At 45.4% G+C, this 22680-nt stretch overlaps 1 protein-coding gene across 1 annotated transcript; it reads left to right on the top strand.

The window, feature by feature from the left end:
* The first annotated feature begins 538 nt into the window (after positions 1–538).
* On the top strand, positions 539–20835 carry gsk3ab (glycogen synthase kinase 3 alpha b). The gene is made up of 10 exons (XM_036538326.1): positions 539–916; positions 6788–6975; positions 8342–8425; positions 9476–9586; positions 11911–12041; positions 13434–13638; positions 14134–14229; positions 15308–15494; positions 16938–17015; positions 19748–20835. The coding sequence occupies exons 1-10, from the start codon at positions 742–744 to the stop codon at positions 19813–19815; spliced, it is 1323 nt and encodes a 440-aa protein (XP_036394219.1). The 5' UTR covers positions 539–741; the 3' UTR covers positions 19816–20835.
* Positions 20836–22680: the final 1845 nt, after the last annotated feature.

Here is a 22680-nt window from a genome sequence, read left to right as displayed (position 1 = left end):
TAGGAAAACGCACAGCTATGTGCAGAGACTGACACATATAAGTCGGTGACTGCAGACGCATCAATTTTTGGCAGTTTGACTAGGGACCTAGCTGTTCAACAAGCTAACTACTCTGTGTAGCCAACATCGACAGCTATTTGGTTACTACGTAGAGAACAAGTACTTGGTTAGTAATGTCTTCTAACCTTTGACGTTCCTTTTATCAATGTGTAATCGGTTGATAAATGCTTGTGTCTACAGAACATTCACTCCTCTGCACAAAACATGTGGACCCATAAATGACTGCACTTCCCATAATCCCTCTCTCTACTAAACGAGAGCATATTTGTCATTCTCCTTTACTGCTACTCAAGGTTCTTTGTAGAAAATATGTCTTAAATGTTCTTTTACGTCTTCTTTGTGTTTCACAGGCGCTCTTCTTTGATGTGGATATTTGAGACAGAGCACCATAAAGCCCTGCTAAAATGTTGCTTGAATTATTTTGACTGTTCAAAAGAAATTTGAGGCACTCCCAAGACAAACTCAATTACCCAAGAGGCCATGCAAGCACCGAGTGCGTCAGGTCTACTGCCCAGACAGACAGAAGAGAGAGAGGAGGAGACCGAGCAATAGCCACCAATACGCTACTAATACCTTGTCTCTTTTAACGATTATTTAAGTCAAAACAGGCAGAACAGACATTCACCTGGCCCAGGCTAGCGACCCCCGACTCCCCCTGCCCCGATACCCTTATACACAGAAATGAGCGGCAGCGGGCGGCCCAGGACCAGCTCGTTTGCCGAGCCACCGGGGGTGTCCGGAACCGCTTCATCCGCCGCCGGATCGGCCGTTGCCGGGGGCAGCACCTCAGGAAAGTCCGGGGCGTCGCAGGCCTCAGGGGGCAGCTCGTCCGGATTCGGGAGTCTGAAGCTGAGCAGTGAGTAATTTTTAATGATTTTCTGCAGGTTGTGATTGAAAATAGAAGTAAGTGGAAGGTCTCGACGCATGATAAAAGATCGAGCGATGTGGTGGAGTGGCCGGAATTGTTTTTTGTAAACGTGCCATTCGGATGAAAGGCTCCGATTGTGGGACAGCTAACTTAGCTAGCCAGGGATTCGAGGCGAGCGCTCTAAGAAAAGGAGGGAGAAAAGTCAAAGAGAGAGGCCCCTTGGAAAATCTGGGCGTCGGAGGCAGGAAGGAAAAGAGACTTCGATGGAGAAAAAGAAGTGGTGGGGGGTTGTTAGCTGGCTAACTTATATATGAAACGATACAACGGGCACTAGTTGGATAGCTAACGTTAGGCGTGAGTTGGGCTGGCTGCGCCGTTGTGTGCACCGCGGTAACGTTATAGCTTTTCGCTAGACATCTTCCTAGTTATTAGCTAACGAGACGGCCAAGACCCAACAGCAGGCGAGCTGCCTCGTTAATAATACACCAACAAGGACAGCAGCAAATGGAGCCCAAATTGCAACAGTAGCAAGCTAAGTAAGCTAGCTAGCCTGCTACGTGTGCGAGTATTCTTTCAGATGTGCTAGCCAGCGAACATTAGCCAACTTTATGTAAATTGTACTTGGTTTTTTTGGTCGATGCATGGTACACTGTAGCGAGCAAAATGTAAAGAAGACTAAAAGCGCTTGTCACATTTGTTTTAACGTTCAAGCCGAGATACCGTTGCCAAAATAACAAATCTGTAACCCCACGTACTGCAAAAAGGTCAATATGTGTTACAGTCGCAGTGTTAAAGTTGTACATTTGCAAGACTTACTGTTATTAAATTCGTGTGTGTTCCCGCTGAAGAAGCTTTCAGTGAAGAAAACGAAGTAGCTTCTTTTATCATTTTAAATTAGGGACGGGCTCTTAAACATACCATGGGCCTTTAGGGCATAAGGTAAACAAAGCAGTTAGAGAAAAAAAAGGGGGGGGGGAAGCAATCAGTGTCATTTTGCAAAGTATGAAGAATTTCATATTTCAGATCCCAAGAATCCTCGATATTGCACTCTAATGTGTGATAATTGTACACTTGCTTACCACCCCCAAATCAGGCGGACATGGGGGTTATATGTCCCGTTTTTCCATGAAGCTTTCATACATCAGATAATTCCAGGTGTTTTTGAAGCCTGTGCCTTTATAGTAAGTGGTGTTCATTGGTATGCTACAGTAAGAACTATAATGTTTGAGGTAAGTAATTATGACAAGAATTACTGGAGCCTGGGAGAGGTTTCTGCAGCAGCGCATGGATCATTTATGGCCTTTTAATGCAGAACTCATTAATCATCACAGTTTTTTGGACTTTACGCTACAGCAAGCTTACAGACAGTCTAATGGATAGGGAGCGGGCCTGTTCCAGGGCTTACACAGGTTGCTGGCTTTGACACAGAGAAGATGGGGTGACCGGACTGGTGCAAGGTCAGCTGCCTTCCTGAGTCCTTGGGCACTGCCAAGTTTGTATCATTGAAAATCAAAGACAGATTTGAAGACTCAAGCCCATCACCACAACTGGAGTGATCAAATAGCTGTGGATTGAACAGGAAGTTAAACCCACTGATAATAAATATGTTAAAATAAAGACCTTCACCCAGTTCAAAGTCTTTAATTAGACACTTCTATCCCTGCAAAGCCATGTTGCACTGTTACACAGAACCCTGGCTGTTCAAAGCATAATATGACAGTCTCCAGTTGACCAGCGTGACACCTCGAGCAGAGCTGAAATGGTGGTTGTGAACAGGTCGGAGAGAAGAGCTCAGTCAGCTGACTCCTGACCTCGGCTCTGTGCAGCAGTGTGTGCTGAATGCCTGCTGCCAGTCTTCAGGTTTCCATTGAAAATCCACCAGCGTTTCACTTCACAAGTGTCCTTTAATACAAAATTGGATGCATATAACCCCGCCCTCTCAGTGGACCTGGCGTGTGACATTGATAAGTACTTTTTGTGTTTTGGGATTTAACAATTCTCTGAGCAAATCAGAGTGTGGTGTTCAAGTAAAGGAACCTGGAGGGTTGCTTTCATTTACTGGGTGTTTTGTAATTAATTTGGGCCCGCACAGAATGTATAAAGCCAGGTACATGAGAGCAAAGATGTTTACAGTACTCTAAAGTAGTGATTAAAAAGTGAAGATTGTGGATATTGTGTTGGTTTCTGCAGCTGCTTTGTTGGACTACGTAAGTTTCACATTGCAAAGATTGAAGATTAATCTATCGACCCTCACTTTTTAGATGATCATTTATGCATATAGTTAGTGGGCTATAGTGCAGCTTTTTTGTGGGGCTGGTCAGCTGCAGTGTTCAGTATCAGGCTACAGCTAATAGCAGTAGCAATGTTCCACCCAGGTTTGAGGCCTTGGCAGCATTACATTATTTGCATTTAGCAGATGCTCTTATCCAGAGCTACGTACATCAATTGCAGGTTTTTACAATGTTTTCCATTTATACAGCTGGATATTTACTGAGGCAGTTGTGGCTTAAGTACCCTGCCCAAGGGTACTATAGTGCCCCCATGGGGAATTGAACTGGCAACCTTGTGGTTACGAGCTCTGCTCCTTAACCACTATGCCACACTGCCACCCCAGCAGCAGCAAAAGAGGATCTGGTTCTCCCAGTGTGACCGCAGCTGGGGCTGTGCCTTTGCGGGCTGGCCACCTAAGTCACCACCACACCGACAGGAAACAATTGTGAAATTCGGAAGCAGATTTTGTAACATGGATAAGCAAACACACAACGTTTTCACATTAATTTTGTTTGCAGTTTTCAGCATTGTTTCAGTACTTCACTTTGCTGGTTACTGTCACTGAAGATGTCCACTTTGACATGGGTTTGTATGTGCTGTAGGCTCATCACTAAATGATCTGTAATCTGGATGCTTAATGAATTTTAGTCTAAATGCTGTCACAAGGTATTTTTGACTTGCAACCTCTGCTGACTAAGATGCTAAAACACCCATCCTCATTCTACTTGGTCACAATCTTTTTTTCATGAAAATTCTTCCATCAACAAAAAACAAAATGGAACGTGAAATAAGTCGGTGTTTTTGTTGTTTTCTGCAGTTTCTTAGGCATCTCTTTTCCAGACAGCATTCCAGAAAGCAACACTTAAAGCTGCAATGCACTGTCCAACAGAAATGAAAGATATCTGAGTGAATATTCTGAACCCTGTTTTAAATTTAGAAGAGTATGTGAGGACGGTCGATCTGAAGATGTGTAAATTGAATGTGTCCTGGAAATCACTGGTCTTACTCATCCGTTAATGTTTCATTAACATCAGGAATCCAAGCTCCTTACTGGCAGCTGGTGTAACTACTCATTTTTGCATTTATTATTAAAGCTACTATCATGCCACGTCTATTCATTTTTAATGATTTCCCCTCTGACTCAACTTGTTAGAAAGGGAAGGAAAAATTGCAGCCGTGAGTTTAGAAGTAGATCCTGTAAATGGAAATACACAAGCCTTCCTGTTCTAATTATGCGTGTGCAAATTTCAGCCACAAAACCTGAATTCCAGAGGGGAAATCTGACTCTTTCATTGTAAGTCCTATCAAGGCGACAAGATCCTCCTTCAACTGCCTTTAATTAAATCTCATTTCAAATCCAAAAGAGTGCACTGATAAAATCATAAAATTTTGATATAAATCATTGAATGTATTGCTGCATTGAAAATGCCTATAGACGGTGTGTGTAGAAGCTATCAACTATTTATCTTAACTGGGAACATTAAATAGAATCTGTTTAGATTCTCTGAAAATACTCTTGCAAACACCCTGTGTGCCCCTGCTAATCTCAGCGGCTTGGTGGGTTGAAAATTGAGAATTTCTCGAAGGCAAAGTACAAACTCCCTTAGTACTTGAAAGAACCTTGAACAGGCAGCGGGTTGCAGTAATGTACAGTCTGCCACCCCGGATAAGGGTTGTCTGGTAAAGGACATTGCATTGATAGTGATCATAACACCTAACACATGGCAGTCGTCATTACCATCTCACTGCTGCGTCCCAGTCACTGTTGTAAGCCCAGCTGTTGTGATTGTTTCAGTCTTATATGCAGGTTACCTTGTGAACACGCAGTGATTGAGTCACATGTTTCCAACAGTTGATAAGACAGTTGTATAACTGTCCTGTATGGGTTCCTCTTTGAATTCAAACGGAAATGTACTCAGGTATTGCTGGTGTCAGGGGCTCAGATACAATAATCGAAATATGGAGGAAGGTTTACTGTATTTTGGGATAAGAGTAACATAGCAAGAAAGCCCTGCTTTGTAGAGGTTTTTAGGCTGGACACAGGCATACTCAGTGCTCACACTTTTTTTTATAGTATACTGTGCAGTTGTGTTCGGATTCAAAGTAGAATAGAAAAACTCACACAATTCCTGTGTTGTGTGTCCACAGTAAATTTACACCCAGTGTTTTAAGGTTTGAGTCATACCGGGGTTCTCTTTGGAAATGACAGGCTGTGGTGGTTGAAACGTGGACGCGTGGAGTGCATGCACACCTACAAGCAGAGCAGTACTGAATCTGAAAGTTTTTCTTTTTCACTCCGACATGTGACCTTGAGTTCAGCGAGGGTTTTTGAGGGGATGCAGCTAAGTAGCGGGCGGAGTTTTGTTCAGATGGTCATCGATGGCTTCACCCGCGGCATTTCACTGATGCGTGCGCTTCCGTGCCGCTCTGGGTGACTAGCAGAAAGCGAACCGCGAAAGCAGTCCCTGGTAGTGTGGCAAACGAAATTGGAGTTCAGATATCACATTATGAGATGATCACATGGCATTTTAATTTAAATCAGCGTGTTTTGAACGGTCTCCTCGTGTGTTTTGAGTTTGGCGTCTGATGTCCTCTGCTGACGGATGTTAACGCTGAGGCTGCACATATGGAGGCTCTGCACTGTGGGGTGGATGGTTCTGTCAGGCAGAGACACGGGTCAGAAACGCCTCAGGCTGGACCGTGACACACAGCGGGCCTCGGATCGTCCGAGCACGCCGCTAGTTTGCGCCACAGTTTAATCTCTGCCTCCTCACTTTCCGCCACACTTTGGACACGCTTCCGCAGAGAAACGCCTCTGTGGGCGTCTCGTCGCATGGAACCGTGCAGCAGGAGACCGCGATGACTGCGGCCCCCAACCCCCCTCCAGGCCACGGGAAAGCGCAGTCGGGACACGGGTCGGCGTGGTTTTCAGGGAGCAGATGGGCGCGTCCCAAAACTCGCGCCTCGGGCACGCTTAATTGCCAGAGACGGGAGCGGAGCAGCGGAAGGGGGGGAAGAGGGAGAGATCGGGACACGTCAGCGGACAGGAATCCGCGATTTGAGGGATGAGTTGAGCGGCGTGGTCCGCGCTGTGTTCCCGCGTGCTCCGACACGCTTCCTGGCACATGACCCCCCCCCCCCCCCCTGCCCCTCCACGCCCGCGCCGCTCCAGATGCTCGTGTCAGCACAGAGGCTGTGCATCTTAATCACGCTAACAACCGGAGCCAACCGCCCTTTAACTCCTTCCCTGCTGAAACCGCTGCTAGAGAGCAACAGCCGTCAGGGGCTCTGCCGTCCAGCATCTAGAGGGAAGCAGGGAGGGTTGGTTCTACCCACGGGGACAGACAGGAACGTCGCATCGCTTAAAAGCAGGAACCAGTATAGTGTTTGTGGCTTCACCTGGGAAATCTTAGGAGGTGACTCTGGTGTAAATTATGTTTCCTGGGCTGTATGCCGCAGGGGACCATGGAAAGGGTTAGAGCTGTTCTGAGAAGGAGCTGGTACCGTTGGTGTGGGTATCCGGAAGGGGTGTGAAGAAAAGGATGCTGTTCTCTTAAGCTTAAACGGGTTGTTTTTTTTTTTGCACAGGAGACAGTGGCAAGGTGACGACTGTGGTGGCCACGCCTGGCCAAGGACCGGACCGCCCACAGGAAGTGTCCTACACGGACATCAAGGTTATCGGCAATGGGTCCTTCGGCGTTGTGTACCAGGCACGCCTCATCGACAGCCAGGAGATGGTGGCCATCAAGAAGGTGCTGCAGGACAAGAGGTTTAAGGTACAGAGATCAAGTACTACCACTTGATACTGTCACTGTGTGTGACAATGCTCATACCCCTGGGACTTTATACACTACTGTGTGCTACCAGGCAAAAGGTATTTCTTGCCTAGAAATAAGTCCTTGATAATGGTAATTATCATATTATTATATTATAATTATCACATTATAACACTGTATATTACAGCATACATGTGGCAAGTCTTTAATGTGTGTTAGAGATCACCCATTAGATTGCTACATGTCACTGTGGTCCCTCTAATTGAACATATAACAAGGTAATTGACTGTGTTGTAGCAGTGATTAATTGGGTTAAAGGGAGACAAATCACGGCATCCTTGTTTCAAGCCATTAAAATTATAGCCTTAAGTGAATGGATGAGACTGGAGGATTTTCACACTGAAAGAAGCAATGGCATGTGAGACTCTTTCCTGGAACAAACACACGGTACAGCATTATCAGCAGATGGATGTAACGTCATTTTCACGCACTTTCTTTTTGGGCCAGAGGTGGAAATAGAAATAGAATGAAGACACTCAGTGAGAGGCTGAGCTTGACAGTGACAAGTTAGAATTATTAGAAAACAGAGCAAGCTCAGATTGCAGCCAATAACTGACACATGATGTAGAAAAGCCATTTATTTGTGCAAATATTCTCTTGGGGAAAAAAAGTGATAGTCCTAAACCATGTGTATTCATCAGTGTATGTAGTAAATGCATGAGAAATTTCTACAGCAAGTGAATTTTTGAAGGGAGTATACGTAAAACATCACTGAAAAACAGACTCGGAGCCCATTAAAGCTTTCAACAGCATTCATTCAGAAAACCATTTTTCCCTAACTTTATGAAATCAGGCAGCTGTGCTGTTTGGATACACTGCGGATGTACGCCCATTATATTCAGTCAAGTGGTTTGATGTGGACTGTTACTCAGAAATGGACAGGCACAAAACGTATACAGTGGAGTATAGCAGAGAAATTACCTTAAATCATTTTCAGATAAAAGCAGAAGCAGTACTTCCCAGTTTAGTTCAAAATGCTAAAGCACATTTGTCAGTTGTTACAAATTCGGTTGATTCTGAGAGAGGTTTTGCTTCATAGCGGTAAATTTTCAAATCCATGGTGCGGGTTGGGTCGAAAACCATTTCTTGTTATAAGCGTGCATTTGTGTATGTGGTGAATATTTAGGTTTGATTACCAGGGCAACAAAAAAAACAATGGACTTACAACCGAGGCATTTAGCTTGTAGCTTGTAGCTTGCGTTGTTATTAAATGCTTAAAGTGTGTGTTCATTGTCCTAGAGCACATGATACTGCTGTCCATATGTGGTCAGTGCCGTGGTAACAGCTGTCCTCTCCTCTGATGTAGAACCGTGAGCTACAGATCATGAGGAAGCTGGACCACTGCAACATTGTGAGGCTACGCTACTTCTTCTACTCCAGCGGCGAGAAGGTACTGTGCTGATGGCTGCCTTTGGGAAATTTTGAACGTCAAAGCTTTATTGACATTAAGCCTGGCAAGGGTGGGCCTTGTAAAATGTAATGCGTAAGGCACCCCTACTAAGATGTGATCTACTGTACAAAAGTTAGGCACATTTTAGAGTCATACAACATGGAAAAATATATTGTGTTATATGGAGAAGGAGATCACTGTTTCTGGGTAAAGACGGAAAACAACTTAGCGAAATGGTTCCAGGCACTCAGTTTTCAAGGTGTGGTATCTGACGTATAATCAGTAAGGCCAGAGAAACACTATTTCTAATTGACAAACCCAGTACAGGAAAACTCAAAAAAAAAATTTTCTTAACTTGGAGAAGCATGACTGGAAGACAGCACTGTCAGGGAACAGGAACAAGCCAAGCATTGAATTGGTAACAGAGCTGGCATAAAGCTATCTCTCATCTGTCAACAGTACGAAAGGCCATACCTGAAATCAGGACCTGCAGGATCACGGTCAGAATGCCTCTAAAGACAAGCAAAAAACTAAAAAAGGCTAAAGCATGCACAGTGTCAGTCTGGCCTTAATTTCATGTGGTCAGCATGGTCAGGTGTGCAGTAGGAGACTCAGGTAGGAAAGTTAGTGTGTCTGCTCTCAGACTCAAGCCTAATATCCTGGGCTCTTTTCGGCAAAAAGTCAAACCACAGGAAAATATTTGGTTTGAGGAAGTATGATTGTATCATTTGTATTTTTCTGTTCCCATCCACTTTGCATGTGGCAAGGCACATCCAAACAAACGCTACCCTCATTTCATTTAAAGCTGTTTGATGTTTTCACAATCTCCGTGTGCATGATAAGAGATAATATCACTGTGCTACTCGTTTTTCAGAGCACCACAGGTATGTGTATGACTTGGAAGCAGCTAAAATTCCTTTTCAGTGGATTGATCTATTTCTTATTCTTTACTTTCTTTGATTAAATAAGGTTGTGGTGAGAATGAGTGTCCTTGTGTCCTTTTGCCCTATCTGTCCTCTTGAGTTTCCCTCTGTACTCATTTTCCTACAGAAAGACGAGGTGTATCTCAACCTGGTGCTGGACTTCGTGCCAGAGACTGTGTACAGGGTAGCTCGGCACTTCAACAAGGCCAAGACCACCATCCCCATCATCTACGTCAAGGTAACTCTTTCACCGCTCCCCCGCCGAGCTTCTCTGCTTCCCCTCTCTCATGCATGTTCCTCTCTCTCTGACTGTCCCACTCTCTGCTTCCCCTCTCTCATGTCTCTCTCTCTCTCTGACTGTCTCACTCTCTGCTTCCCCTCTCTCATGTCTCCTGTAGGTTCCTCTCTCTCTCTGACTGTCTCTCTCTCTCTCTCTCTCTCTCTCTGACTCTCTCTGACTGTCTCTCTCTCTGGTTTACTGACTTTCTCTCCCCCTGCGGTTGCTTTGTTTTCTGTGGCTTCATCCTCTGAAGTCTGTCTTCTTGCAGCTCTTCTGAAAAGTGTCTGGCTTCATCCAGCGGAAGAACAGACGCCACTCAGTTGAAACAATGTTATTCGCTGACCCGCCTCACGGAGCATCGCTCATTGAACGACACTTATTCATCTTTTCAGTGTTTAATGAATTCGCTTCTGCTCTGGAAGTGCAGGTTTGATCAAAAGCGGCTCTGAAAGGAAGAGGGATTGGGTGGTAAATGTGGAGCCAGCTCCGTAAAGAATGGCGCTTTTTTTCAGAGAAGCTACTAATGGTTGTGCTTTGTAATTTTCCTTTTGCTCCTTTGATCATTAATTAGATTATGCGATAAAGTGGGGTGGTCCAAATGAAGTAACTTGCTGTAGTTATTTTGATCTGTAACCTCCTTGTGTTTGAAGCGACTGCTGGCGGTAATTTTTCAGCCCTTAATCAAAGCGCGATTGCCAGCGTCCATTGTCTTTCAGTAATGAGAATGACTTGCATTTATGTAGCGCCTTTTTTCCGAGGATCTCAAAGCACTTTGCGCTCGGATTGTGCACCACTGCTGAGTGACAGCCTTCTCTGCACTGTGTGACATTGTCTGCCTTCTTGTGGTCACCAGTTTGCAGTTGTGGTGGAGAGGCAAGTGATTGTTATATGAGCCAGTTCATTTGAATGAATGTCAATTCGATGACCTGATTCAGCAAAGCATATCTGTACTTTGTCCAAGAAACCAAGGTAAAACTTACTACTGGGGATGACTGTCATGGAATCTCTATCTTCAGTGAATCAGGCAAGACATCAATGAAAGTTCTCATTAGGTTTCAAAAACTGACACCTCCTGTAGCACAGTGTCCCCCTTACTGTGCAGAATTGATTTCATCTTGGTTCAGAGGGAAGGCTGCCTCTGTTGGACCATTAAAAACACATGCAAGAGATGGTTGGTTTTCCCTGCTCTCCTGGGTTGTATTAAATCCTTGTATGAGCAAAACCCAGCTCTGTTTTGCTGTGTGAAATAAGATTATGGTGGTGGTGCCGCTTGCAGCAAAATGTCTTTGTCCTCCATCTTTTGTCCTGTCACTGTATCGACCTCAGGTTTTTGTGTGTGTGGCAATCGTTAGTTGTCTGTGAATGTGCTATGGGTGATATCCATTCTTAAATTTGTATTTAGCATAGAGGTGCAGAGATTAAGTTTAGAATTAAGTTTATGCAGTTATGGTTAAATGCATCTTTGAATCTCTGTTGCTCATATGTATGGGTGAGTTTAACATAATGACTGGAGTATGCCTCTCAGGTTTTGATTCCACCACCTGCAACTTTCAGTACAGCCGCACACTCCTTTTCTGAGTCTCTCTGAATGTGATCTTTATCCTCTCTGAGTACTGCGTGTGAGCTTGCATGATTGTGTGTGTGTGTGTGCGCGCGTCTGCAACTGTGTGATTACATGTGCCCGCGCCCCTCATAGTGTGTATGTGTACCAGTGATAATGTGTGTGTGTGTGTGTCTCTCTCTCTGGCTTTGATAATCACGTGCGCGCCGTGATTGTTTCTGTGATTGTGTGTGTGTGTGCGTGCGTGCCTTTGATAGTGCGTGTGTGCGCCTCCAGGATTCGGGTGGCATTATCTCCGTTACATGCCTCATTGCCTCAGTCTGCAGAGCCGTGTGCCTGCAGAGTGTGGAGGCGCATACTGATCCGCCCTGAGCCTGTCCGTCTCGTCTGAGCGGCTGAGCAGGGTCGTTAGCGGGTCGTTTCCCGGTGTGCCGTCTGGAGCTGGTGCGGGCATCAGAGCGCTCTCACCGCCACACCCACGTGTCTTCTGCAGCCCGCTCAATGCTGGGCGTGCCGAGCGCGCTGTCACACACGCAGACCCGCTACCCCGAAACCGAAAGCGGACTCCCTCAGGCCTCTGTGAAGCGGTTCCCAATCTGCAGCCCCTGCGCGGCTCCGAGCCCGGCGCGCAGCTGCGGTGTTGCAATGCGGCAACCCCGGCGGCGCATTAAGCGCTGCGACCGTGCTGCGGGATTAAAGGCCGGCCCCGTTGTTTTGGCAGGTGTACATGTACCAGCTGTTCCGCAGCCTGGCCTACATCCATTCCCAGGGTGTCTGTCACAGAGACATCAAGCCCCAGAACCTGCTGGTGGACCCCGAGACTGCCATCCTCAAGCTGTGTGACTTCGGGAGGTGAGTCTGCCGTCTGCCTGTCCGTCCGTCTGTCCTCTTCTCCCAGCCGGCATGTGTGGAGCAGTGTGTAGGTGTGTCTGAATGTGTGATGGCATAAGACAGGGGCAACGCTGTGCCCCGTGTCTGAAGCTCTTCAGTTTGCGGCACAAAATGGCAGCCTTTTTGGCCTCATTACATTACATTACATTACATTATTGTCATTTAGGAGACGCACTTATCCAGAACAACTTACATAGGTTAGTTCTTTTAATACAGTTTTATCTATTTACAGCTGGATATTTACTGAGGCAGTTGTGGGTTAAGTACCTTGCCTAAGGGTACAACAGCAGTGCCCCAGCAGGGAATCGAACCGGCAACCTTTCGAGTTACAAGCCCTGCTCTTTCCCGCTATGCTACACTGCAGCCCTCACTTCAGGGCACAGATCCTCAGACCCTGCACTCCTGATCTTCTGCCGCACACAGCACCACTGCTTGCCTATCCCTCACGGCTCACCGCTGACCCTGGGTCAGCTGCTGCGCGCTCATTACTCATTGATGTGAGAGGTTAATCACTGCCAGGCCCCGCCGGTGTCCTGTTTCATATTTCATTTAGCTGACCATATGATCGCCGACAGACCGTTTTGGTGAATAGCTGTGATGATGGCGGGACATATGCTCATGTTGCGCTGCTATCTTGTAATGAGGGCAGACCAAAGCAGCTCAGGCATTAATGGTTTGGGACTCAGTATTGGTCAGTTGCGTTAGCATTCATTTATATATGAACTGCCATGTTGAATACCTTGAAAGATCACAAATATATAGCTAAATACTGTTGAGGTTAAAAATCTTTCACTAAGGATGAAAGCATTTGCGCACATGTGAACCTTTTTGCAGTTGTGACAGAGCGAAGATCCTCATACATTGGCCAGTTACATTACATTACATTTCATTACAGCAACTTACAATTTTATCTATTCACAGCTGGATATTTACTGAGGCAGTTGTGGGTTAAGTACCTTGCCTAAGGGTACAGCAGCAGTGCCCCAGCGGGGAATCAAACCGGCAACGTTTTGGTTACGAGCTCTGCTTTTTACCCCTTGCCCAGTTTTTAGGATTAAGGATTTTAGGACATTACATCACCTGAATTTAGAAGACACTCTTATCCAGACCGACTTCCACCACAATAGAACATAAGTGTAACCATTCAGTTGAAATGAGCAACAGTGTCAGACCAGGCTCACAACACTCCCAGACCAGTGAGAGTGAGCATAACATGTTGGATGTTGTGGAGGAAGAACCTGCAAGCGTCTGTGAGGGAGTGTATTTTAGTGATGGGAAGGCTGAGGAGTGACACTGGCTTGTTGGTTGGCGCCCTCTCTGACCCGCTCCCTCCCTCCCTGTCTGCCGGCTCAGCGCAAAGCAGCTGGTCCGCGGCGAGCCCAACGTCTCCTACATCTGCTCGCGGTACTACCGCGCCCCCGAGCTCATCTTCGGGGCCACCGACTACACCTCCAACATCGACATCTGGTCGGCGGGCTGCGTGCTGGCCGAGCTGCTGCTGGGACAGCCCATCTTCCCCGGGGACAGCGGGGTGGACCAGCTGGTGGAGATCATCAAGGTGAGGGATGCCTCGCTCCGGCCAGTGATACAGCCTGCCCCGTGTCCCCGCTCACATCACTTTTACATTATATTATTGGCATTTAGCAAGTGCTCTTATCCAGAGTGGTTATGGTTTTTTACAACGTTATCCATTTATAGTAAAATAATACACCAGGAGGATAACATTATCCATTTACACAGCTGGATATTTACTGAGGCAATTGTGTACAACAGCAGTGCCCCATTGGGGAATCGAAACTGCAACCTTTCGGGATCATAACATCTACAGCTCTCTCTCTCTCTCTGTATTTTAAGTCATATTCACTCTGTTGGCATGACTCACGCAAGATATGTAGTGTTAAAGCATATAATAATAGTAATGGCAGCAGTAATAGATATATAAAATTATATGCACGATATATATATTATGTTTCTGTAATATATATTTATGTATTATATAAGTTTATATATGGGTATGTGTTTATATATGCTTTTGTCTCCTTCCTTCTCTCAGGTCTTGGGGACCCCAACGAGGGAACAGATCCGGGAGATGAACCCCAACTACACAGAGTTCAAATTCCCGCAGATCAAAGCACACCCCTGGACAAAGGTATGTCTCCTTGGCCTCCTTGTCCCAGCACTTAATGATGGCAGAGAGGCAGTCCGGTTAGTCTCCCCTGTCAGCAGTGACAGGAGGGTGTGCACATATCCCATCAGTGTGGCTGTTTTTTCCCTATCAGTTACTGCTGTTAAATGCTCCATCCACTACAGTGCTTCAGGCTACACGCAGGGCCGTGCATGTGTCATGTGATCATCTGTCAGTCCCACTGCTGCCTCATGGAAGTATCCTGTGACTCATGGTTATGCAATAGGTTAGGTTACCTACCTGAGGTTTTTAACCCTCCGCAGCAGGTCAGACGGCTGGAACTTGCATACTGATGGGAAGCAGGTTGAGAACCTATGGCAAGCGGATTTCGAAAGTAATGTAACGCAGTGAAAACCACAGATGTATTCAGTCACTCGGCTCATTCCAGAGAAATGTTATTGAGACTGGGATGGGCCTGTGAATTACTGCTGTGCCATAGCTCTGTGAGAATGTGAACCGGCCTGTTACCTGCGGACTGCCATGCATCTTTGTGAAGCCTAGTGATGGCATGGTAAATAAGACTGTCAAAGAGAGAGCCTCCCAGGGGAGAACTTGGTGTGGCAGCGTTTGAAGTGACACAGGACACCTGTTGGAACAATATACAGAGTGTAAACACGGCATCCTTATTGTGCAGCAAACCGTAGTGAGGGTGCGTGCAGTGAGGGGAAGGCGCCACCTCATGACCCTCTCCTCATTGCTCTCTCCTCACCTCTGTCTCACTCTCTCTCTTTCCTCATCTCTCTCTCTCTCCCTCTCTCTCTCTCCCTTTCCTCATGTCTCTCTCTCCTCACGGCCCTCTCTCCTCATGCCTCTCTCTCTCCCTTTCCTCATCTCTCTCTCTCTCTCTCTCTCTCTCTCTCTCTCTCTCTCTCTCTCTCTCTCCCTTTCCTCATCTCTCTCTCTCTCTCTCTCTCTCCCTCTCTCTCTCTCCCTTTCCTCATGTCTCTCTCTCTCCTCATGGCCCTCTCTCCTCATGGCTCTCTCTCTCTTCACGGGTCTCTCTCCCCTCACCCCTCTCTCCTCGTCTCTCTCTCCCTGGCAGGTGTTTAAGCCGCGCACCCCGCCGGAGGCCATCGCGCTGTGCTCCCGGCTGCTGGAGTACACGCCCGTGACGCGGCTCTCTCCGCTGGAGGCCTGCGCCCACGCCTTCTTCGACGAGCTCCGCCAGCCAGGCGCCCGCCTGCCGAGCGGCCGAGAGCTGCCCCTGCTCTTCAACTTCAGCCCTGTTGGTCAGTCCTGTGCCCCCCGCTGTGTCTTCACCCACTATTCTCACTAGTAGACTCACTGTGTCGTCACTGTACTCTCCACTCTACTCTGTCCCCATACTCTCGTTGTGTTATCACTCTACCCTCCACTACTCCCTACTCCACTACTCTCCTTGTATTTCCTCTGTTCTGCTCTGCTGTGCTCTTGTCTGTCTCTGTACCCTTTCTCTGTCATTCGGTACTCTCAGATTGTGGTGCCACTATACTCTCTGTGACAGCACGCGGTATTACCATCATACACTTTTGCAGTATGCAAAAGTATGCAGTATGATGCAGTGTAGCATCATTATAATGTCTGCGAGCTAGTCTGACACCTTTTTGTACACCGTGCACATGTTCGAGGCATTTTACCTTTTAGTTCAGTAGCCTGTTCGTGAAAATTTCCCTCGTGCTGCTTTTGGACTGATACCCTGAACCCTGGACTGATCTCACGCCCTCAGTGTTTGACCTTCAGGAGGCTGGTGCTGTTTGTATTCAGATATTCGTGAACCCCTCCAAACCCAAATCAACATTGCGGTGTTTACCACTGTCGCATTAAGCACGGCAGCGGCACTGCCGATTGCAGTGAAGGTCACTGCACTGTTCCTCTCATGCCAGAGTAGCTGTCTGTGATGCTACTGACAGGTGCAGAAACCATTCCAGCCCTGTTTCACTCCCTGCCAAACTGAATGGTTATGTATGCTGATGTGAATTATGCATTAATGATATCCTAAATGTCCTGCTCCAGCTGTTCAGCTTGCCACTGTACCACAGAACCATCACATAAGACGCTCGCTAGCAGTCCCACAGAATGTGTTGAATTGTTTGTGAAGTTACCATTTTTCCCCCCACACTGTGTACGTACCATAACAAATGTAACGGTGTCCACTGGGGTACAAAAACTACATTGTTTGTTTAAAACGTCAAGTGATTGATTTGGAACAACACGTGGGGAAAAGTAGTATCTTCCCTGACTGGTTTGCAGCACAGTATGTGGTCCCAGACTACTGGCTCCTCTCATTCTTTGTTATGACAAAGCTCCCTGGGTGCTGCGCGCCTTACTGTGACGCTGTGAAAATCATTTGTTCATCTGCCACACCGGCCCGCACTGAATTCCAATTAAGTTTGCCACGGCGCTGGAGTGTTGTTCGAAACATTCATTTTTGATTTTCAGTCTTGACCTGCTTTCTTCTTCTTTTTTGGGTGGTGGGGGGGTGTAAAAAAAAAAAAAAAAAAAAAAGCTGTGGCGGGGAAAAAATGCGAGACGACAGTAATGCTCTAAGGATGAGGCCCGTGGTGTCAGTGAAGTGAAACTTGGTGCGCAGTCAGTCAGTTTCAATATTAAAGCATTGTCAGCGTTAATATACTTCAGCGCGCAGTCTGTGCGCATTAACCTCTTTGCCGTCTCCTCCCCGCTCTCTCCCTCAGAGCTGTCTATCCAGCCCCAGCTGAACTCCACTCTCATTCCTCCTCATGCCCGTGCACAGACGTCGCCCGCTTCGCACGGTAGGTCGCCTTGCCCCCACCCCCCCGGCCCGTCTTGGCCACCGCCTCCTCGGTTTGGGACACTAGCAGGGCCCACGGCGCCGGCTACAGTTTGAGCCGGGCTGCGTTCTGTGAAAGTCACAAGGCAGCTGGCGGTGTGTCACATAAATGCGTATGCTTATTGCAGTGAGATATGGAAACGTATTCCATGGGTAATGGAGTTATAACTTCAGTAGAAGTGTAATTGTAAACTGCACTACTGACATGGTTATTTGTTGTTGTTATTTAAGTGTCCTCATTTAGTTTTCCCCTTTTCTGAAGCGGCATGCTGCACAGCGATATTGACCAATATGGCAGTTTATATTTATCATCATTCACAGCCTGGACAGAGAAGTCAGCCTGTGCTGACTCAGATACATGCTTCAGTCCTGTTTTGGCCAGTCTCAAACATATGAATTGACTCATGTTTGGTGGTAGTGGTGATGCAAGGTCAAGATGCTTGCCTCGGATAGGATGAGCTGCTCTGCTTTCAAGCTTTTGAAAGAACCTGTCAGAATCTGAATCCGAACCTGTTGCATAGGTTTCAGTTATGGGTGTTCACTGTTTTTCCATACAAACCATCAGCTCTCCAATTTAAAGAGATGCTCCCCTCAGAGGCCCCTGTACTGCTGGGGGCGAAACCATTAACCAGAACTGTTGAATGTTTCTGCCTGCTTTTCGACTACCTGCTCTACTGCATGGAACGAGAATACTCAGTCTTCAGCCCCAATAACAAGCCAACAAGAACCCTGGGTAGAGTAGAAGAGTGGCAGGTATCAGTTATTTATTTCCTGTTGGGCAGTTTAAAGGTGAAAGTCAGTCAAAAGAAAAGTAGCTCTCATAAAAATATAATTTAGTTGCTCTCAGATAAATATCAGTTCTTGGCTTGTTAATTCTCTGTTGCTTGTTATAGATGCTTGGCCAGCGGTTATTTCAGGCAAAATGGCAAGAGTATATCTCTAGCGGGTCACTACTCGCTCGAGCAAAACATTCATAAATTACCTAATGAATGGCTAGATTCAGCAAGGTATGAGCAAATATTTTAGCTGGCAGTTCTCAGGACACAGCGTGAACTCAGACAATTGTCCAAGAATAACTGTTTGCTTTTCCCTCTCTTCTGGTGAAAGAAATTTACCACCTCTCAGAATTCTCTGATTGGCAGGGTCTGGCTGGATGGGGCCATTAAGGTGTTCACGCGCTAGAGGTAGACAAGCGGGCAGAGTATTATTTTTTTAAACCCTATAGTTTGTAAATGGTCTGTTCCCTTACCAGATGAAGCTGACTGGAATTTGATGGTTCTTACAGTAGTCTTTTTCCACTGCCTTTTGCAGCCAGTTAGTACAGTAGCACCAAGAACAATTGCTTATTCTGCATTTCTTGTTTTAAACTTCTTGAAAGAGGAGAAAATGAAGCCAGTAGATTACATTACATTAAAATTATTTAGCAGACACTCTTATCCAGAGCAACTTCCAGCACAAGAGAACAGAAGTCTATTCATCCAAGTTATATCGGCAACAGTGTTGTCACCAGGTTAACAATATTCTCAGACCAGCAACTGTATGCACACCTTTCAAGCATCACCCCAAGATAACTTGTATGAACCTGAAACTGAACAGCCTAGAAAACCATGGGAATTTAAGTAAATACACAACCATATATTACAGTGTCACTAAATCACAATATTCCATTACACATGACAATACAAGTAAATAGCAGCAAGTAATACAAATAGTGCCAGCTCACGCTTAAGCTCCATTGTTCTGCCCGCGTTCAGATTGAGACTTCACTTTGCTTTGAAGTTCTGCCCGGCTGCTCATGCTTTAAAGATCTTTATTCTCACACGCTCGTTTTAACCACTTAATTTTTTTTCCCTGTTTATACTTAGTGTAATCATAAGACTCTTACACTGCAAGAAATCTTATTGAGTCTCAGACATAACTCAGTACGACTCATTAGTACCTTTCCTCTGATTTTTTTTTTTTTTTTCCAATTCACGTTTTGTATTTGTATTACCTATATCTATATATACATCACAGTACAAATCTGTACTATGTCTCAAATGTAAATTCAAGTGATTCTAGCACTTGGCATTATAGCAGTATGGTGCTACCTTTGTCCAGAAGAGGGCAGTATATACTTGTTAAAGTACTATTTTTTATGTATTCAGTCCATATTAGGATAAAGTGATTCTTTTCTCTGCCAGCAGCAATTGTTTTGTTTATGTGTCCCAGCTGCAATACATAATTAGCCATTTCGCTGTTTGTTTTTGAATTGCATGACACCATTATTCACATGTAAAATGCTATTAAAAATGTAAGAATTTTTTTAATTGAAGCTCAGTTAATTCACAAGACAAATGTCATAGATCCCTGCTACAAGTGCTCTGCAATTAACACGTATAACACTGTTTAGAAAATGGGGTAGTTATTACAGTAATTAATGAAATATTACATATTGCCTTGAAAAGCTCTCTTTTAAATGTAGTATGTATTGTGCAGAAGTTAATGGTTAATTATGAAATCATACATGCCATTGTTCATTATTTTCAGAGCCACTGTGTGAATGGTTTTTTCTTTGGAATGTAAATTCCTATTGAGTAACATGCGACTGAAGTTGATGTAAGTGGCATTGAGTCCTTAACTGACCTCTGTAAGACATGAGTCTGTGAACAAGCTTGCTGATGCTTTCTTTCTCTCCCTCCCTCCCACCAGCAGAGGGCAGTGTGTCAGACAGCCCAGCCCAGCCCAGCCCAGCACCTGGACCTCTCAGCAACAGCACCTGAAGACCCCTCGTTCTGTTTGTCTGTCAGATCCCCTCTCCTCTACCCATCTCCTTTCCCTCTTCTCCAACATTACTGGCTCCAAACTGTAGTAAGCTGATCCCTACACACTCACGCACACACACTCATGCACATACACGCACGCACGCACACTCACGCGCACATTCATATGCGTACTCAAACTCCGGTCCCACATATCCCCCCACTTTTTGATAAGTCAGCTGTCATACAGGTTTTTCATGTTAGTTTTGCAGCAGGGTATATAGTGGGAGTTTGACTGCATTTGCAGGGACTGCCAGGTCAGTATAAGCTATGTCCAGGCTTGGTCTACTGTAGACGTCTTTTGTCTTCTCTAGTACTTGGCAGATATCAAAATGAAGCCAGGCCAGTTCAGAAAATCTGTCATATCCTTGGCAAATGTAAATGTTAATTGCATAGTCAGGGGAGATTAAGAGGTAGGTTGTGTGTAATCTTCACTTCATTTTATCCTATATTTTTTGAATGTTTATTTATTTAATTTCTCCAGACTTTGTTTATTATGACAATGAAAAAACATTGCTCATATAGAATATATAAATGTAGTTAATTTCCAGTTTAAATAGACCGTAATCACCCTGTCCAGCAGTGTAAAACCTGTGGGCAAATAGGGGCTCTGGGCAAACACCTCCACCTAGTGGTGAACCTTGGTACAAATCAGAACTTTAAAAGCCCGTTTGCACAGACAGACTGATTGTGTGGATTCATTTTGCTTTAACATCACGGCAGTTTCTTTCTGTTGGGTTTGAGGAGGCTTGTGCCAGAGACTCTAGAGGAGCTTTACTGCAGTGTGAGAGTGTTGATTCTCTGTTGTAGAACCAGTGTTGTGTCACTTCACATTGCAGTTCAGTGAGAAACTCTCTGCTGTTCTCCGTACTGTGAGTTTAAAGACAAAGCAGGGCCGTTTAGTTCTGCACATAAATGGAGAGTAAGACTGTGGTTTTATACTTTTTTATATGAAATCATCTAAAAAAATGACAACAAAAAATGATGAAATGACCGTTTTTTCCTGTCTTTTACTTGTACATTTATTTATTTTTATTTTTTTGATAGCGTATTTTAGAACTTTTACCGTTGAGAAATCTGTAGCAACAACGGTATCCAGCATCCCAGCGGAGGAACAGCAGTTGTCAGTTTTATTAAACCATTTCAACTTCGAAAATGTTAATGCGAAAGTCTTAATGTTCCTGATTTAAGGAGGGACCTTTGGAAAATGGATAAGCGCACATTCACATGTGTATATGCGTGTATACATGTGTGTATATGTATATATACATGTATATATATGTGTGTGCTTGCATCAAAGTCATTTAAGCAGAGAACATGATTGTGAACAGGAGTTCCTAGCTTTGTACCAGTATTTGTCTGGGGGGGGGGTTGAGCGGAACAGAAGCGGCTTGTTTCGTTTGGACCTAGCCAAGCTCGTAAAAGTGTTGTCTGCTAGGATACAGGCTCCGTTGGAAGGAACGATCAAAGCCACCTCTACGTACTACAGAAGTAGACTTGAAACAGAAGGGTCATTTCATCACAATCCTAAGTGGCTTGCACGGTGCACTACTTGAACGTGTATCCCGGTGCCACCGGTCTGTTCACAGGCAAAGGGCAGTTCAGCTGCTCTGTGCCTTTGTACAAGGGGCGCGTTTGCACCTTCGTTAGGTTCAGTGCACTGCCTTTCTCGAGGATAACCTTATTTATGCATGCAGTCCAACCGGGGGGGCTCTCCTCTCTGTAGGAGACATTACTTGAGTCATCAGTGCAGCACACAAACAGTAGTGCGCTGGCTGATATACTGTAGCTCTGGCCATGGGAGTTCTACGGCGTAGCTATGCGTAGAAATAAGCCGTTGGTGGAGAAGGAGGGATTGGCTTTTCTGTGTATATGGCTGGTTTGGCAAAGTTAGCGCTGCCATGGCCAATGAAAACTGCTTGTCACTTTTACCCCCCCCCCCCCCCCCCCCCCGTCATATTTTGCTGTCAGATTTCAGTTTTTTTTCTTCTCGCCACTTGCACAATGGAACCACCTGCCAGAGAAAGACGACGAAACTGGCTTGTACGTCTCTACACTCTGTATGAGAGATGCACTGTACCGCATGCCTGAGTCCGTCCTGTTCTCTGAATGGGCGTAGGTGTACGTTGAGGATCTTAGTTACTTTTTTTTTTTTTTTGAAAACACAGTAAGTACTAGATTACTGCCCTCATCACTGCAGGTACTTTCATCAGTAATGCTGTGTGCATTATCAGACAGATTTTAGGTTTCACCCTGAACAAACCCTCTGCTTCCTCTTCTCTCACACTGCTGCACAACAGTACTTGGATCAATATGAAAAATTGCCCCAACCTTTTTTGGAGCCATCCCACTCCCCTACCCCCTCCCACCCCTCTGCCCCCCCCCCCCCTCTTAATGCTAACCTGTAAATATCAACAACCTTTATTTTATTTTGTTTTCATTTTTTTTTTGTTATTCTTGTTATTATATTGTTGTTCCTGTAATTTCTTTTTTCTCTAGTAGAGTAGGGCTGGTGTAACTGTGACCAGGCTCTCTCTCCTCAGTCTTGCAGTCTGTAAATATACGGTTTTAATTTCAAGCCCTGGTTCAGCAGGGAGAACACAGCAAAATGTACTGTTTTTTTTTTTTTTTTTTTGGTTTTTGTTTTTATTTTCTCTCCCTCCATTTCTCTCTGGGTGTCTCTCTCTTCCCCTTCTTAAGTGTTATTTTATTGCTTTTATTTATTGTATTTCTTATTTTATTGGAGGGTGGGGGTGGGGTTTAAAGGGTTTGATTTTAACATATGACTGTCCAAAAAATGTTCCAAGGTACGTTGCATCCTCAGCT

Source organism: Megalops cyprinoides, chromosome 10, assembly GCF_013368585.1.
Source record: "Megalops cyprinoides isolate fMegCyp1 chromosome 10, fMegCyp1.pri, whole genome shotgun sequence".
Classification (NCBI taxonomy): domain Eukaryota; kingdom Metazoa; phylum Chordata; class Actinopteri; order Elopiformes; family Megalopidae; genus Megalops; species Megalops cyprinoides.
The sequence above is the reverse complement of the archived record's forward strand: the minus strand, read 5'-3'. Positions and strand labels throughout refer to the sequence as shown.

Excerpts from the sequence above, each read along its gene's own strand:
- gsk3ab (XM_036538326.1), top strand. The coding sequence starts at position 742 with ATGAGCGGCAGCGGGCGGCCCAGGACCAGCTCGTTTGCCGAGCCACCG. Across the intron at positions 6,976-8,341 it reads TGCAGGACAAGAGGTTTAAG|AACCGTGAGCTACAGATCAT; the intron begins GTACAGAGATCA and ends CCTCTGATGTAG. Across the intron at positions 12,042-13,433 it reads AAGCTGTGTGACTTCGGGAG|CGCAAAGCAGCTGGTCCGCG; the intron begins GTGAGTCTGCCG and ends CTGCCGGCTCAG.